Raw genomic sequence first — 15,480 nt, 5'->3', positions numbered from 1 at the left:
CCACTTGGAAGTGATGGACCTCAGTAGCACCACAAGCTAACAGTAAATACTGAAAAGAGCATACCACAATTAGTCGACTAATCAACTATTAAAATAGTAGACGACTAATTTTATAGTCGATTAGTCGTTACTGTATATTATATGGAGTCAGAGGATAGTAAATATGAAAGTTATAATGACATTCTGTTAGCTTTTTGGACTGTTTTGGCATTTATTAAGGTTTTTGTAGGTTAATTTGGAATTTAGCTAATATTTCAGCTGCATGCTAGCTGTTTGGCTAATGTAGGTCTTTTTCAGTTTTTCAGGCTAATTTGGAGATTAGCTAATATTTCTGAAACATGCTAGCTATTCGGCTAATTTAGGATTTTTCCGTTTTTTTAGGTTATTTTGGAGTTCAGCTTATATTTCAGCTACATGCTAGCTATTTTGGCTGATATAGGCTTTTTTTTAAATTTGTTTGTCTTTTTCCGCTAATTTGGACTTCAGCTAATATTTCAGCTGGATGCAAGCTATTTTGGCTAATGTAGGAATTTTTCAGTTTTTCTAGGCCAATTTGGAGTTTAGCCAATATTTCAGCTACATGCCAGCTGATTCAGCTAACTTTTAAAGTAATTTCTAATTTAACGAATATTTTAGCTGGCTATCAGCTTTAGCCTTTCAGCTATTAACTTTAGTCATTTTAGCTATCAATTTCAGCATCTTTAGCTATCGGCACTAGCATCTTCAGCGGCCAAATTCAGTTTACAGCATTCCTATATATATATATATATAGTCTTTAGTTAGTTGTGTGTTTTACACCCAGTTTACTCATGACCCAATTAGTTGACTAATCAGAAAAAATAATCAGCTATAATCAACTATTAGAATAATTGTTTGTGGCAGCACTAGAGCAAATAAATGTGTAAATAAATCAGAGTTTCAGGCTCCACCAAGCCACGTTCTTCAGAGTGAAAGTTTGCTTTTAAAAAAAGTGCAATCAAGCAGGGATTTTTTGGGTTAATCTGTGCATGTCCACTTCAAATTTCAGCTCATATTGGATTGATTTGATCCTGGAAGGTCGCGCTGATCTTCTGACTAGAACAGATTATTTCTGGATGAAGAAAAACCTCTTGGTTTTCTGTTTCATTTGATGCTTTTTCGTGATTCAAATGTGGTTGCATGTTCAAATGTGAACAAGTCAGTTTCAGGAGGAGCTTCTTTTTGTATGAGATGTGAAGAAAGACCTCCAGATTCTCCTGAAGGCGGCAGTCAACCCCGAGCATTCAATCTGTCATTTGGAGAACTACTACTGGAGTCTCAGGGCTGGGGGCATTACACCCGGGTCTACTTTAGTCTGCAGTCGGGTTTAGATGGGGGGGTGGAGCTGTAGACGGCTGTAAATCATGGGCAGGAGGGTGGGGGGTTTCCAGTCCTCCAGGCAGAAATGCTTCATCATCTCTCCAGTCACTTTCTGTCTTGTGAAAGTCTATAGTTTTAACATATACCCCCCACCCCCCACCCCCAACAAAATGAGCCTCTGCTACTTTAACCCCATGTAATCATATTTGATCTGTGCATTTCTTTTTTTCTCTTGATGCACTTATTTCTGAGACCCTAATCTCTTTAGCACGATCAAAACTTGCCTCAAAAGCCAAAATCCCTTAGACTTCTATTGAAAAATAACCAGCTATTACTCAGTCATTCTTTTACTCACAATAACCATTTTTGCTCTGTTGTCTCTTTTTAACATGTTCCTGCTAAACTTATATATTTTTTTCATGATATATTTTGTCTATCGCCAGTTATTTAAGTTATAAACTGGCCAATCAGATGCCTCAATAAGAGCATGTGGTGCCCGCTGGCCTTAACCGTTCAAAGTGTTTGACAGATTGTTGGACCAATCACTGCTTGCTAACACCGTCTGGTACCAAAATGGCGAAATCCGTACAGCGGAAAAATGGCGACTGAATTGACTTCATTTTGCTGGAACCCGAGGTAACAGCCTTGTTATGTCCATCTGTATACATGTCAATGATCAAAACCCATCCATCCTCAGAACCCGCTGGTCATGTGATGACACTTACATTCACACCTACTTAGAGACACCTATAAAACATGATTTTGGACTCTGAGAGGAAACTGGACAATCCCAAAGAAACCCCACACATATACAAGAAGAACATGCAAAATCCACACAGAACGGGCTGCCTGTGAGGTGAGACCACTATCCACCACACTACCGTCCTCGAAATACTGTTGGATATAGTATATTATATGTTTTCTTCCTTCTAGCAGATTAGCATTCCATAGAGGCCATGACGATCATTTCCATCTTCTCCAGAAGCGTTTCCAGGACCGGCCCTGGGCATAGGTGACCTAGGCGACTGCCTAGAGCAGGGGTGGCAAACTCAATAGCACAGGAAACCAAAATCCAAAACACATCATAGGTCGGGGGCCGAACAGGATAAATATTTATTGAACATTCTACAACAAATTTTTTTAAATTTAAAACCGTAACTTTTTATCATAATTATGAACTAGATATATAACATTACCTGCAATATTGCTAGTGTGAATGCTGTAAGCTGAATTTGGCCGCTGACAATGCTGAAATTGATAGCTAAAAACACTGAAGTTGAGAGCTGAAAATGCTGAAGCTGATAGCCAGCTAAAATATAAGCTAAATGCCAAATTAGCCAATAAAAAAAGGCATAGCCAAAACAGCTAACATGTAGCTGAAATATTAGCTAAACTCCAAAATAGCTTAAAAAATCTTAGTAAATGTCAAAATAGTTTACAAAGTTAGGAGAATGCCAATTTTAAAACTTTAAAACCGTAACTTTTAACATGATCATGAATAATAAAAAGGTAGGAATATTATTCCAGACTAAATCAGCTTAAATCTTAAAGAAATTCCAATATTTTACCCTCAATAAAATCTATACTGTGTCAAAATTCTATCAGTTAGAAATAATTCAAGACAACATCTCAATAACAATAACATAAAATGATCTGGAGGGCCGATTATAATTACCTGGAGGGCCGGATCGGCCCCTGGCACTTGACTTTAACACGTGTGGTCTAGAACATCATCTCTTGTAGGGGACGCCAAATCCCTATTATACATTTTTTTTTTTGACACACAACTCAATTCATGTATAAATAAAAAATGTAGTTAAAAACATAAATAAAATAACTCAAATGTTTGACGTAATCAACAGCTTTGCTCATTGCCGCACCCCTCCTTACCTGTTAAGGGCCAAAATCCCTTTTTGCCTAGGGCGCCATGCAGCCCAGGGCCGGACCTGAGCATTTTCATCACCATCTCGTGAAAGGCCAGTCTGCAGGGTGCCTACCGATGTGACTCAACAAAGATGCAAGCGCTGCACTTGTACTCACTCTCCTCATGTCTGCAGTGAGAAGTGTAAAGTGCATCTTTGCTTAAAATCGACAGAAACTTATTTTGTGAAAGAGTGAACAAAAATGTTGATTTTAAGAAAATCTGCCAGAAATATTCTGCATGTTGAAATATTGTAGACAAAGTTTGACTTTTGCATCTAAAACAAACAATGCTGAGGCCAGAAATGACCAAATCAACTAAAGCATCACGATTAATATATTCTATTTATAAAAAATGATGTAAAGATATTGTTGCTGATTTTATCAAAGGATTTTAAAACTTCTTAGTTCCAAAACATTTTGAATTGATCCCTAAATGCCTGTTGTTTGGCCAACCACTTCAGTTCCAACATTACTTAAATGTAGCATCTAAATAAAAGCAAAAATATAAATTATTTTTTCATAGCTAGAAATAAATTCAGGCATTAAGGGGTTAAACCCCCTTAAACCTGTGACATAACTGAACTGGGCGAGTTTTTCAGGTGGACGTGCGCTGCAGGCCACAGCCGGCGGGGGGAGGGCTATGGTCGGGGCTGCGTAATTACAGAGGCGCTCAGACAGTTTGGATGTTTATTTTGAACACTTTGATGGAGTGTAAAATTAGAGCAGCTCAACATCTCGAGGGCTTTGTGAGCAAAGATAGACCTCACGGCTAAATACAGACATGCAGCAAATGACTTTATGACAGGAATAAGCTCACAGGAAAGTGTGTAATTAAATGCATAAGTGCATGCAGCACATGCATGCTTTGTTTTATAGAAGACCAGCTCAGTATTTCGGGAGATGCCCAGAAAGATTCTTTTTTTTTCCTGCAGCTGAAATCTGATGAGGAGATCAATGTGCTGAATTTGGAACCAGGCATCGGGGGGGCTGGTTCTGCCCGCTGACTTTAAGACAGATAAAGTTCAGTTTCTCTGGAATCAGAAAGATGAAGGTTAAAGAGTTCCTCTAGTTTTCTGGATTTTTTCTTGAGCTGGTTTATTTTTCTTCATCTTTTCCGTGTTTTTCTCTTGGGGGGCGACAGCGTCAGTCTTTTCCTTATTATTCCTCTGACTGGTTTTCGCCTTCTTCTTCTTATTACCTTTGGAGTGTATTGTCTGAGTTTTAGGTCCTTTGGTGCTGTTTGAACTGCGTGTAACAGCTTGGTTCGTAGCTCTGACCCCCCCAGTATCCATCCGAAGGGGTTCCTTAAAGCTCTTCTTCATGGGGTCTGTCTTCCTCGGTGGGTTTTTGAGTTTCTTGTTTCGGAGTTTGTCCCTGTTCCACGGTTTGGATGCTTTCTTCTTCTTCTTCTCCTCCACCTTCGGTGCCTTGCTTCTAGGCTGGGCAGCCCCTGTTGTGGCGCCGCCCGTCGTGGGCGCCGGTATGAGCTGGCCCCGTGTCGCTGGGGGTTTGGTGGTCAGTTTGAAGTGTCTGGGTGGGGGTCGTGTGGGCTTCTCGTCCGTCTTCAACAGAGTCACTGTAATAGCACAGATGTCAGGAATTTACATCCTTGAACTGCTTTCTACTGTTTCAAACAGGTTTAAAACCACAGATTTGCTACAAAAACAGAATCTTTATCATAGAAAAGATTTAAATTTAAGGAAAATTAGTAAGATATAGCTATAATGGTTCCCTGATGTTTGGCTTGTAAGAAGAGGACATATTATTATTTTTTTTTTAAACTATTTTCCAGATATAAAAAAAACTCAAATCAAAATTAAGTTTATCTTGAGTCTCATGATACAATCACACTGGAATGTGACATGCTTTCTTGAATGCGTGTTTAGCCCATGTTGTTCACACTAGACAAGCAGGGAAGGGCTTCTTCTTCTTTTTCTGTTTCTACTGTCTACTAGCGTTTGTCTGCCACCTACAGTTGGTTTAGGCTTGGTGCAAAGCGGCAAAGCAGTGCAAATCTCGGAAATCTTACACCGGGTTCAGACCACGCGCGGAAGCACTGCGTAGCAGGGCGGAACGGAGGCTTCCCTTGTTAACCTGTGTTGTAGTTCACACCAGACCCAAAATCCCGCTGTCCCCAGTGACCGACTCGCGCCATGCAGTGATCGTTTTGTTGTCTGGTCTATTTTTTGTGCGAATGGTGAGCAATCCGTGTCAGCCGAAACATAAGGATTTCTCTCCTAAGATCACTGTTGTCTGTTTAAAATTTTTCTTGGAATTCTGTTTTTTTTCAGCTTTTTTTTTTCCTCCTAAATTTTTTTTATTGTGTTTGGAAAAAAATAATAGAACATTTTTTGGGGAGAAGTTTGATCCAGCTGGATTTCAGGTCGAATCTACACAGGTGTGGGCGTGTCTGTCCATTCTGAAGAGCTCGGCTTCCACGACATCAGGGGGTGGGACTTTCGGGAAGAACCGGGGAGCTTCCGCAATTTTTAAACAACGCCGATGCTCGTTATTGTGGAAAATTCATGTCGGTCCCCATCACAAAACAAAATAATAGTTAGTTTTCTCTTTGGATTTCTCATAGCAGACAGCTCCACTGCAATAAACCTGTTAAATGTGGCAAATAGCATTAAACTGGAGCTCTTCCTGTAAATTGAGACAAAGTGGATGTTTTCTCATATTTATTGTTTTTATTATTACTTTTCTCTGTTTTTTACACCTATTGAGTATCCTGTTTTTTTTATTTTAAATTGTTTACATTTCCAGGCTTTACTTACCAGCACTTATTTATTATTTTAGTAGTAAGCTTTTTTTTTACCATGAGTTGGTTTAAAGTGTGAGTGTTGCACTGACCAGGAAACACCTTTTAATTTCATTGTACCTGAGACAATGACAGATAAAGAAATAAATATATCTATCTACATATATCTATCTAACAGTTGGAACTTCCATGAATTAAAAGGGACACCATCTGTAGCAAATTTGAGTCCCCAATTGATCAAAGTTCAACCTGGTTTAACTTTTAATGTGTTTTTTGTACATAGAGCCTAAAAGACAGTTGTAGAAACTTTCAAAGCTACGTGTGAACACGAGAGTTTTAAACGTAGAGGCCCAAACTGTGTTTACATGTCTGTACATAGATTTTTCATTGATAGGTTTAGCACAAGTTTTCCCAGAATTATTATGCAATGGCTTCACTCACATTTCATGTTCACTAAAAAACTCCAAATATTCATGTAGAAGGTGTTAAAACAGAACACACAGGGCCTCACCTTCCTTGGGGGAAAAAGGGAACTTCTTGCCCCTCACTTTCACCGGCAGAGGCTTCTGCTTGCATTTCCCTGGAGGGGCTCTCCTAGAGAAGATGAAAAATTGAGTTTTTATATTGGTAAAAAATAATAATAATTCCATGTTCTGTGTAGGAAAAGGAAGGTGATTAATAATGATTAAACTTGAGTTGAGCCATGATTGGATCTGTCAGTCATCATTTTCTTGAGGCGCTAAACGTTGGGATTCTAAACTGAGGCTTAAGCCTGTAACAGTTAATAATCTGCTGTCTTCAAGATCATTTTGAGCGTATGAATGCATCACGTTGGCGTGCAATAAATCTGCAGGAATACTACCGTCAGAAGTAGAGCAGCATCTGCTGTGGAACAATAAAGGAACACATTTTCAGCAAAAAGGCTCCAAAGATTACTATTGAGTTTCCCTGTCGGACGTAAAAACATAAGAACCAGAAGATGTCATAGCTGTTTTGTAAATGCAATAACTTTAACTGTAAAAATGTGCTCTTATTTTGTCGTGCACTTTTTTATTATCTTGCTTAAGGGTGTTACAGTGGCATCTGGAGGCTGTTTGGGAGCCCTCTTTTCATCACCCTGCCTTAATGAGAAACATCTGAAAGTGAACAGAGGAGTTTTTTAGAAGGGTTGATCAGATGCAGGTCCAAATAAATGAATCAAATGATGATTGCAGAGGAATGGTGAATGGTGTGTATACTTATTCAGTGTTTTTCTACCTTGGTTTAATTTTTACCTAAAGTCCCATTCATCCATTTACACGCTGATGGCGGTCATGCTTTATTCTTTATAGGCTGTCTGCAGGCAAATCTGTATGAGACACTCAGGTGGTGCACACAAAATATCAAAGCTATGGATAGACTGGATATTACCATTAACTTCCAGAATCTATTCGATTCAATTTACCAGAGTCTGGATCAATTTGGTTCAGATTTTTTCCAATTCTTTCGATCCCCTCAATTCAATTCAATTCAAATTTGAGTTTACATGGTTTACACTTTTTGACACATTTGTTTCGAAAAACATTAATAAATATCTGACACAATTCACATACAGTAAAATGTATTAGTGAAATTTTAATGAGATAGTTAATATCATACAGTGTTACATGGATTCTCAAACGGAGAAGCTCCAACAATTGTTCGGCCTCTCCTGGAGGACGTTTTACTTTGGCCACTAGGTGGCGATCGCACTATAACATTATTCTTATTCCAGAGGAAGAAGAAAAAATGAGCAAAAAATGTTGTTTTGACCACAAATTCTTACTTTAAAAACATTGTCTTAAAAGAGTTTGAAAAATTCGTGTCTGTGCAGTTTATAAAGATGTTCATTTAGTCAGCAATGTTTGTTTAAGTCGACCAAGCGTTAGCATTAGCCGTCCTATTGGAAATCCCATTATACATTATACATCAAGCTAGTGGACTTCAGCATTATGCATTAGATTGATCTCTACTTTTATGGGTGGATTATTGATCTATTAAGCTTAGATCAATTCAGATCAATTAATTGATTTTACCAACCCATCCATACTCCACAGACCACTCCACAAGCCCTGAGTGTGAAAATGTTCATGCATATTTTAATGGTTAAGGGTGTAGTAGGTGAGACACAGGGAGGTTGTACACATTTTTCATCTTTTTAAACTCCGCCAAACGCTTTAGGAAAGTATAAAGTGCCATACAAGTATACACCATTCACCATTGCACAAGAAAGGTGTGCACTCCTTACACATTCCATGTATGCAGCCTGACTGTTCCTCAAGGGAACTTCAAGACACACGTGTATTCTCATGAAGATGTGGCCACTCCTCTCTACGACCCTGTACAGGTCCAGACTTCCCAAAAACCTGTAGCACCAGTAAAAGTCAATGTCCTTACCTGTGCATGTGACCAAGGCACTACACTGGTACTACCCTGTAACCGCCAATGTGGGGTTCAGTGTCTTGCCCAGGGCGCTTTGACGCATAGGTGGGCAAGGTGGTAACCAAACTTGTCATCAAAGGTCGACCAGAATAATACGGTTTAAAAATGTTGATCATTCTTTATATGATTCTTATTTGGAAAAACTTTTTTGTTTGAATTTCCTGAAAGCGGCTGGATGGCTTGATTGGCTGCATCCATGAAGGACTGGCGTATGAGAAAACAGGGTTTGTTTCCCAGGAGGTGCGAAGAAGTTAATCCAGTGTGGGTCCTTAGGCAAGTCTGGGTCTCCCAGGCCAGATATGCAGGTCCCCAGGCCAGATAAAGTGTAAGGAAGAGCCTCTGGCAAACCAAATGTCCGAATCAGTTCTGGTGACCACTGAAGGGATACGCCAAGGTGAACAACAGAGTTTGAATTTCCTGAAGCTCATTTGTGACTGTGAAGAAGACAACATCAAACACAGTCACAGTGTTGATAGATTTACACAGGACAGATCGTAGGAACACTATCAGTTCACCTAAACGGCTCCACATCTAAACCCAGACAAATACTGTGCAAACGAACAAAAAAGTTCACTTTTCTGTTTGTATCTACAGCCAGAACTCACAGCTGTGTTTGTGTCCATCAGAACCGCTGAGAAAATGACCTGCACAGAACACATAGCTGAACAACAGTCACTTGTATTGCTGGTTACTGGATTCAGGCCAGGAACTTGTGTTTGTACACATGCTTTGTGCTGTTTCATCTAAATGTGAGTCAGATGGTGGCAGATGAGTTATAGTCTAAGATGACGCATTCATAAGAAGCTTTCATACAGCTGTTCCTCTGAGGCTCCTCAAATGCCTTTGCATCTGACATTAAGATGGAAGAGTTAAGGGGGAGGTTCAACATGCATTAGAAAGGCATGTGTGAGGCAAGCTATGCATTCTTGAGCTGTGTTCACACCAATTCACACATCAGGGGCATCCAGTTTTAATGTCAAATCAATGTATAGGCACACAATCAGAAGTCCCACGTTTTGAGCATCGGTGACCACCAGAAGCAATTACCAGAGTACTAACTCACCTGACTGCAATCTGACAATCACCCACCAGTTTCTTCAGGAGCACACAGAGCCTCAGTCAATGCAAAGTATTGTTTGGGCCACCCTGCCTGCATTAACGAGTGTTTCTATCTGGACCTGATCTTCTTTTTTCTGATCCTGCTTATTCTCTGTTTGCCTGCCGCCTACCCTGACCCTCGTCTGGACTTTTACACCTCTAGTTTCTTCATGGATGCTTCCATGTTTGTGATTGACCTCTAATCTCTACCGTACCTTTGTGGACTTTTATCTGTGCCTCATTCCTGTCTGAACTAATAAACCTGCTGCACGCTCCTGGTGAACTTCATCGTACTGGGAAAGTTTCTGAATGATCTCATGAACCCAGACATGGAGACGTGCTTACCGATGCTTTTTTCGAGCTCTTCAAAATAAATAAACCTCAACTCAGCCTAATCTGTGTTTTTGCATTGTTAATGAGATATACAGTCGATGCTTCCATGTAGTGATGAGACTGAGAACTACTTGGCAGTAGCTCCTCCCACACGAGTCTGGAATGTCAAGTTTCTGTACACATTTTTGAACAGACGTCTGGCTGCAAACGTGGGTTGAAAGAGAGGCGACCAACTCGACAAATCACATTTGGTGGGAGCACACCATTACTCCCAACTATGTAGAGCTCCTTGGATGGATTCCAATTCCAACTGACAAACAGGTAATCCATGAATGGCAAAGATCTCAGCCTCCAATGTCAGTCCAGGTCATAGATGATCACACAAACCATGTACTGCAGTCACCAAACCAGTATAAACACAACTTGACCTCAAGACTTACTTCTTATCATCACAATCTTCCTGTAATAATGGACATCCCTTGGCTCAGTAATCATATTTTCAAATACACTTGCATAAGGTAGTGATTTTATCTTTGAGGTTGTCATGTTCTCAAAGTTCTCCGAGGATCAAATTACACTCAATAAAGTTGAAGAAGTGCATCCGGTTTTTCCAAAGTTCCATCAAAGTATTTAAAGTTTTCAATAAACTTAAAACTATCTCTTTACCCTCTTTAAACTGCTTGACAGCACTGTCAATTCACCTCTGGAACCAGTTCTCCTGGAGGCCGGGGGTATTCATCAACAAGTCCAGAATGTAGCTTTGACAACCCTAACTCATGTATTGTTGAAGTTGTTGTTGCATCCATCCAAAGTGTGGACACTGTCCTATCCCAAAGGTCAGTGGTTGATAATACAATGCATCCCTTTACCTTCTTTTCCTTAGACCGTCTGCTACTGAGCTGACCTGTGGTGTTCCATGTCAGCAAACTCCTGTTTACTGAGCCAGCCAAGGAGAAATGGTGTCATTGCCTTGTTGGCACTGAACATTCATTACTGGTGTACACTGACCAAAAGAATTTTGGGTACTGCCAGGAGGCTTAATCCTTGCCAAGATGTTCTGGTTTTCCTTTTTCATATCATCCATGAAACAAGGTAGATGCTCTGTATCGTTAGAGTGGAGATGACTCCTGTGATTCCCATTCCAGAGATCATTGCACTAATTGGAGCTTGGTTGACAGCTGCATTTGTGAATCTTCAGGGTGAGGTCTGGTGGTCTCTTACTAACAGATCTGTTTCTTCCAGCTGTCTTGCAGAAAGTTTACACACTACGTTCCAAGGGAGCTTTAATTTCCACTGCCATCCTACAATGCAAGGTACTGTGGCTGTGGTTATGGTTGTGGGATGCCTGTGGTGCAGAGGTAAAGCAGTCAACCTCTGATCACAGTATTGCTGGTTCAGTTTTTGCCCACCCGTGTGTCAAAGTTTCCTTAGGCAAGACACTGAACCTCACATTGCTCCTGGTGGTTATGGGTTTGCACTAGTGTTCAGCAGCAGAGCCGCCATTGCTGTGTTAATGTGTGGGTGAATGAACTGTAACTCTTGAGACCTTGAAGCAAGGTAGAAAAGTGATACATGAGTATACGCCATTTAACATTTTTGTGGTCATCCTTGAAGTCTGATGTGCAGGAATACATTACAGCTTCCTCTCAACAACCTGCTAGACTGCTTCATCTCATGTCCTAGTACCCACCGTCCAACATTCCTTTGTTAAAGACTTTATCTTTCTCTGGGTTACATTGTTTTCTCACTGTTTTGCTAGATTTTTTGTCTAAGATTCTCAGTTACCTAAGCCTCCCCAGACTACATTTGGCTAAGGAGAAGACAGAGATTTCTTGGCAGCATGTGTTCAGGTTCCATTGTACACTCAGAGCCACTGGTCTAGACATAGGAGGGAGGGTTTTGGTCCTGAGAAGCCATTGTTAGTCTTTCCCTATGGACCCTGTTCTCATCACAGAGTTCCATTTCAACCATCCTGGAGGACCTTCTGCTGCTGGTTGTTGTGGAGGTTTCAGTCAAGCTTCTTCCCCTGACATCAAGTTTATTACTTTTTTTAACTACCTGTGCCTCCTTCTGAGTGGTATCCTTGGTTTTCCATTTGTTCTTACTACAGTGATATTTAAAAGATTCTAGAAGCAGCTTTTCTGCTTGTTAGAACTTCTGTGATTATTTGGCTACGTTCACAACGGGGAAGTTTTGTATGTTCAAGAAGGCTCTACGCACGAGTTCTTGAATGGACGCTCAATAACTTGTGGACTTGTTGATGGTGTTCACACTGGTCTCTCACTACTCAATACTAGCGCATGTCCGCCAGCCTACAGTTGGAAGAGACTCAGAGTGAAGTGTCAAAGCGGTGCAAATCTTTTGAATCTCAATACCTTCAAATACCTTTGTTTGGTTCCACCCATGCTAAAGCCCATACAGCAGCCTTTGGTTATTGATTCCTGTTCAGTAAACATAATAAGTGCATGTGCTCCGTCTGGTCCTTTACCTGGAGGGGTCCACAAACTTGAACACAGTCCCTGAGGGCGACATGGCGCTAGGGTACGATGTGGCCAAAAAATACAGCTCCCCTGAAAACCAGAAAAACTTTACTGCTCTCCACTCACACACAGAGGGATGGAGGCATAGGCAGTGGGGGTCAAATAGAACCTGCTTCATCCTCAGCAAAGGAGATGATGTACTTGTGGTAGTGATTGATGAGTCCAGGAAAGGAGCAGGTGATGGTGTCGCCCATACAGATCCTCCTCTCCCTCCAAGTTCCAGAGTGTTTATCTTCCTCCAGTGCCATGATTCGCCTGAGACCGGTTCAGAACTTTACTTTAAGCACAAAATTCTAATAGCCTTCTGGTAAGAACAGAGGCAACACATTCTCAGTCCCAACTCGTCACATTTTGACATATGGTTAGAGTAATTTTTTTGACGTTTTGGGTGTCCCCAAGTCGTTGTGTTTTACCGTACTGGCTGTTCCCAATAAATCACGGGTCCACAACTTCTGGGCCACGAATCATAACCAGTCCAGTATCGTGATGCTTAGTGCACCGGTACCCAAGCCAGGTACCAGTACCATAACCCCAACCTGACACTGGACCAGATGTGGTATCGGATCCGAACCGCTACCAGACGCGGTACTGGGTGCGGTACCAGGCCCAAACCAGTGCCGGCTTAAGGTTAGGGTCCCGGTACTGGGTTAAGGTACCAGTACCAGACGCGTTCTAAGGACCAGTGCTCATCTTGTACCGAGGGTTGAAGACCCTTGACTTCACGTCAAAAGGGACGCCCAAAATGTCAAAAAGTAACGCAGAAGGGACCTTAACCAAACATCAATATGTGATGTGTTGGTGGGTGAGAATGTGTTGAGGGGGCAAAAATGGCTGATTAACTTACCCACTCATAAAGTCCCCAAAAATGTACAGGCCATTGAGGTTGGGAGATTCACAGCCTCTGTACACATACCCTCCCGTCACAGACTTCCCAATATGATGACTGTAGGCAAATATAGGAGGGATGTCATCTGAAAGAAGCAGAACCATGGTGGTCGGTATTAAAGATATGTGGTGGGAGGATCATGGGTGGCGTGAATAGAAAAAAAAACACTTACTCAAGGAGGAGTTATGGCACAGTTTGATGTCATAGCACTCAAACCCCTCTTTGGCCCTCCATCCATAGTTCCCCCCCTTTACAATGATATCGATCTCCTCGTAGCGGTTTTGACCGACGTCTCCGCAGAAGATCCGACCCCTGCCGTACCGGCTCACTGGATCCCCTCTGTCCACGGAACAGCGCCACATGTTCCGGACCCCGAAAGCAAACACCTCTGGCCGGGCGGTCGGATCGTCAAGGAAGGGGTTGTCAGGAGGGATTTCATACCGCCTACCAGCGGGGGTTCTTCTGTCCACATCCACACGGAGAACTTTTCCCAACAGTGCACTCCTGGAGGGCAAAAGGAAACTATGAGGTTTCGTCTGCAAATAGTTGAATGAAGGAAAATCAGGGGGAAACAAGCAAAATGTAATATTGTAAACAAGTGACATCAGAAACAAACATGTTTGCAGAGCAACAGGAGATCATCAGAAATTCGCCTCTCACTTTTGGGCAGAACCATTACACAGTGTAAGTCTATGCTCAAATCCCATCAACCCTTTGTTTCAACGTTCTCCTGCTAGTTTTCAGCCACTCGCGCCCCCAACTTAGCATTAGCAGTACAACAAAAACAGTGAGCAATATCTGAGCTATCCAGCTGTACAGTTTAATCCAGATTCCAGCTCAGATGAGGAAAACAAAGACGTTCATGGATCTATTTGTCTGCAAGTGGATCCATCAGAATGGAGCGGAGCAGTAGTAGTTTGTCACAAATACGATCTTTTAAAATTTGTGGGGTTTTTTTGTCTGCTCCTGTTTCACAATGAATCTTCTTCTTCACTTTCATCTTATCCCTTTCGAAGTCGCCACAGCGAATAAAGATATAAATTAAGCTTCATCTTAATTTTAGGGAAATGCTACACAAACATGTTAAAAACACCATAAATTCCATTTCCATTGGAGTGGGTCTTTAAAGTGTGTCTTACAGTTTCTTTAAGGCTTGTGCAACCACCTTAAGGGATGTCATGACAATGAAAGGTGAAAGTGCGGTAATCCTGGTATATTTATAAGAAAAATGTAAGTTGCACACATTTGTGATTAGCCTCAGTCAAATGTACCCATATGGATCAATCCTGTACAGGTGGATGTGACTACTGCCAGGTTTACACCGCACACAGAAGCGAAACGACACGAAACAGAGGCTGCTTCCATTCGGCGCCCTTGTTAACCTATGGTGTAGTTAGTTTGACGTGAAGCACCGCGGTCTTCTGTGGCCGGCTAGGACAGAGTTGTTTCGGTGTCTGGTCTATTTTTTGAGTGAGCCATGAGTCAATCCTAGCAGGAAGTTACACCAAGACACACTTTACGGTCAATTTTCAAAATATAACCAATTTTTCACAATAAAACACTGCAATTGACAAACCCAATCATATGAAAATGTAGTGTTCCCCCCTTGTTCGCAGGGCTTTTGGACAGGAGACCTCCACAAAATCCGCAAATATGGAGGACCCCCGGTCTCCATCTCACCCCCCGCGGCGGAAGAATGTCCGTTACCTATGCATTCTCATGAAAAACACTTCTGATCATTCTTTACAGACATTTATTAAAGAACATTGGAGTATTGCTCAACATAAAGAGGACTGTCACTTTGTTTCTGTGCCTTAGAAAAGTACTTGCTTCCTCCTGGGTTGAATAAGAGAGGTCATCTCTATCCAGAATTTGTTGGTTTCATTCCTAATAAAAACCTGCTCTGGATGATAACTATCCTCCCTGATGATCAGGGTATTTCCGAGCCGTTTCTGAGACAGCTGATGCCATTTCTCCATGCAGGTTCGCTGTGAGTGTGTGAGCTCCCCTCCTGGGAAATTCCCTCACACCTTTGGAAGCAAAATTTTCGTAGAAGCATCTTGAGTTGTCTGAGTTTTTTTGATGAACTGGAGGAGTCACGTGACTGAAAAATAAATTTGTGAAGAAACGTAAATGAACGG

General features: G+C 41.4%; 1 protein-coding gene across 1 annotated transcript in view; it reads right to left on the bottom strand.

The window, feature by feature from the left end:
- Window positions 1-3,893: 3,893 nt before the first annotated feature.
- hhipl2 (HHIP-like 2) overlaps window positions 3,894-15,480 on the bottom strand; it is an 18,444-nt gene continuing 6,857 nt past the window's right edge. Inside the window, exons 4-9 of the mRNA XM_024279287.2 lie at window positions 13,512-13,843; window positions 13,298-13,424; window positions 12,563-12,708; window positions 12,402-12,483; window positions 6,534-6,616; window positions 3,894-4,837 (exon numbers count right to left, since the gene is read on the bottom strand). Coding sequence (XP_024135055.1) covers window positions 4,314-4,837; window positions 6,534-6,616; window positions 12,402-12,483; window positions 12,563-12,708; window positions 13,298-13,424; window positions 13,512-13,843 — 1,294 coding nt within the window. The 3' untranslated portion in view covers window positions 3,894-4,313. The remainder of the gene's footprint in view (window positions 4,838-6,533; window positions 6,617-12,401; window positions 12,484-12,562; window positions 12,709-13,297; window positions 13,425-13,511; window positions 13,844-15,480) is intronic.

The sequence above is a fragment of the Oryzias melastigma genome, linkage group LG22, assembly GCF_002922805.2.
Source record: "Oryzias melastigma strain HK-1 linkage group LG22, ASM292280v2, whole genome shotgun sequence".
Taxonomy (NCBI): Eukaryota; Metazoa; Chordata; class Actinopteri; order Beloniformes; family Adrianichthyidae; genus Oryzias; species Oryzias melastigma.
This window is presented reverse-complemented; position numbering and strand designations above follow the sequence as displayed.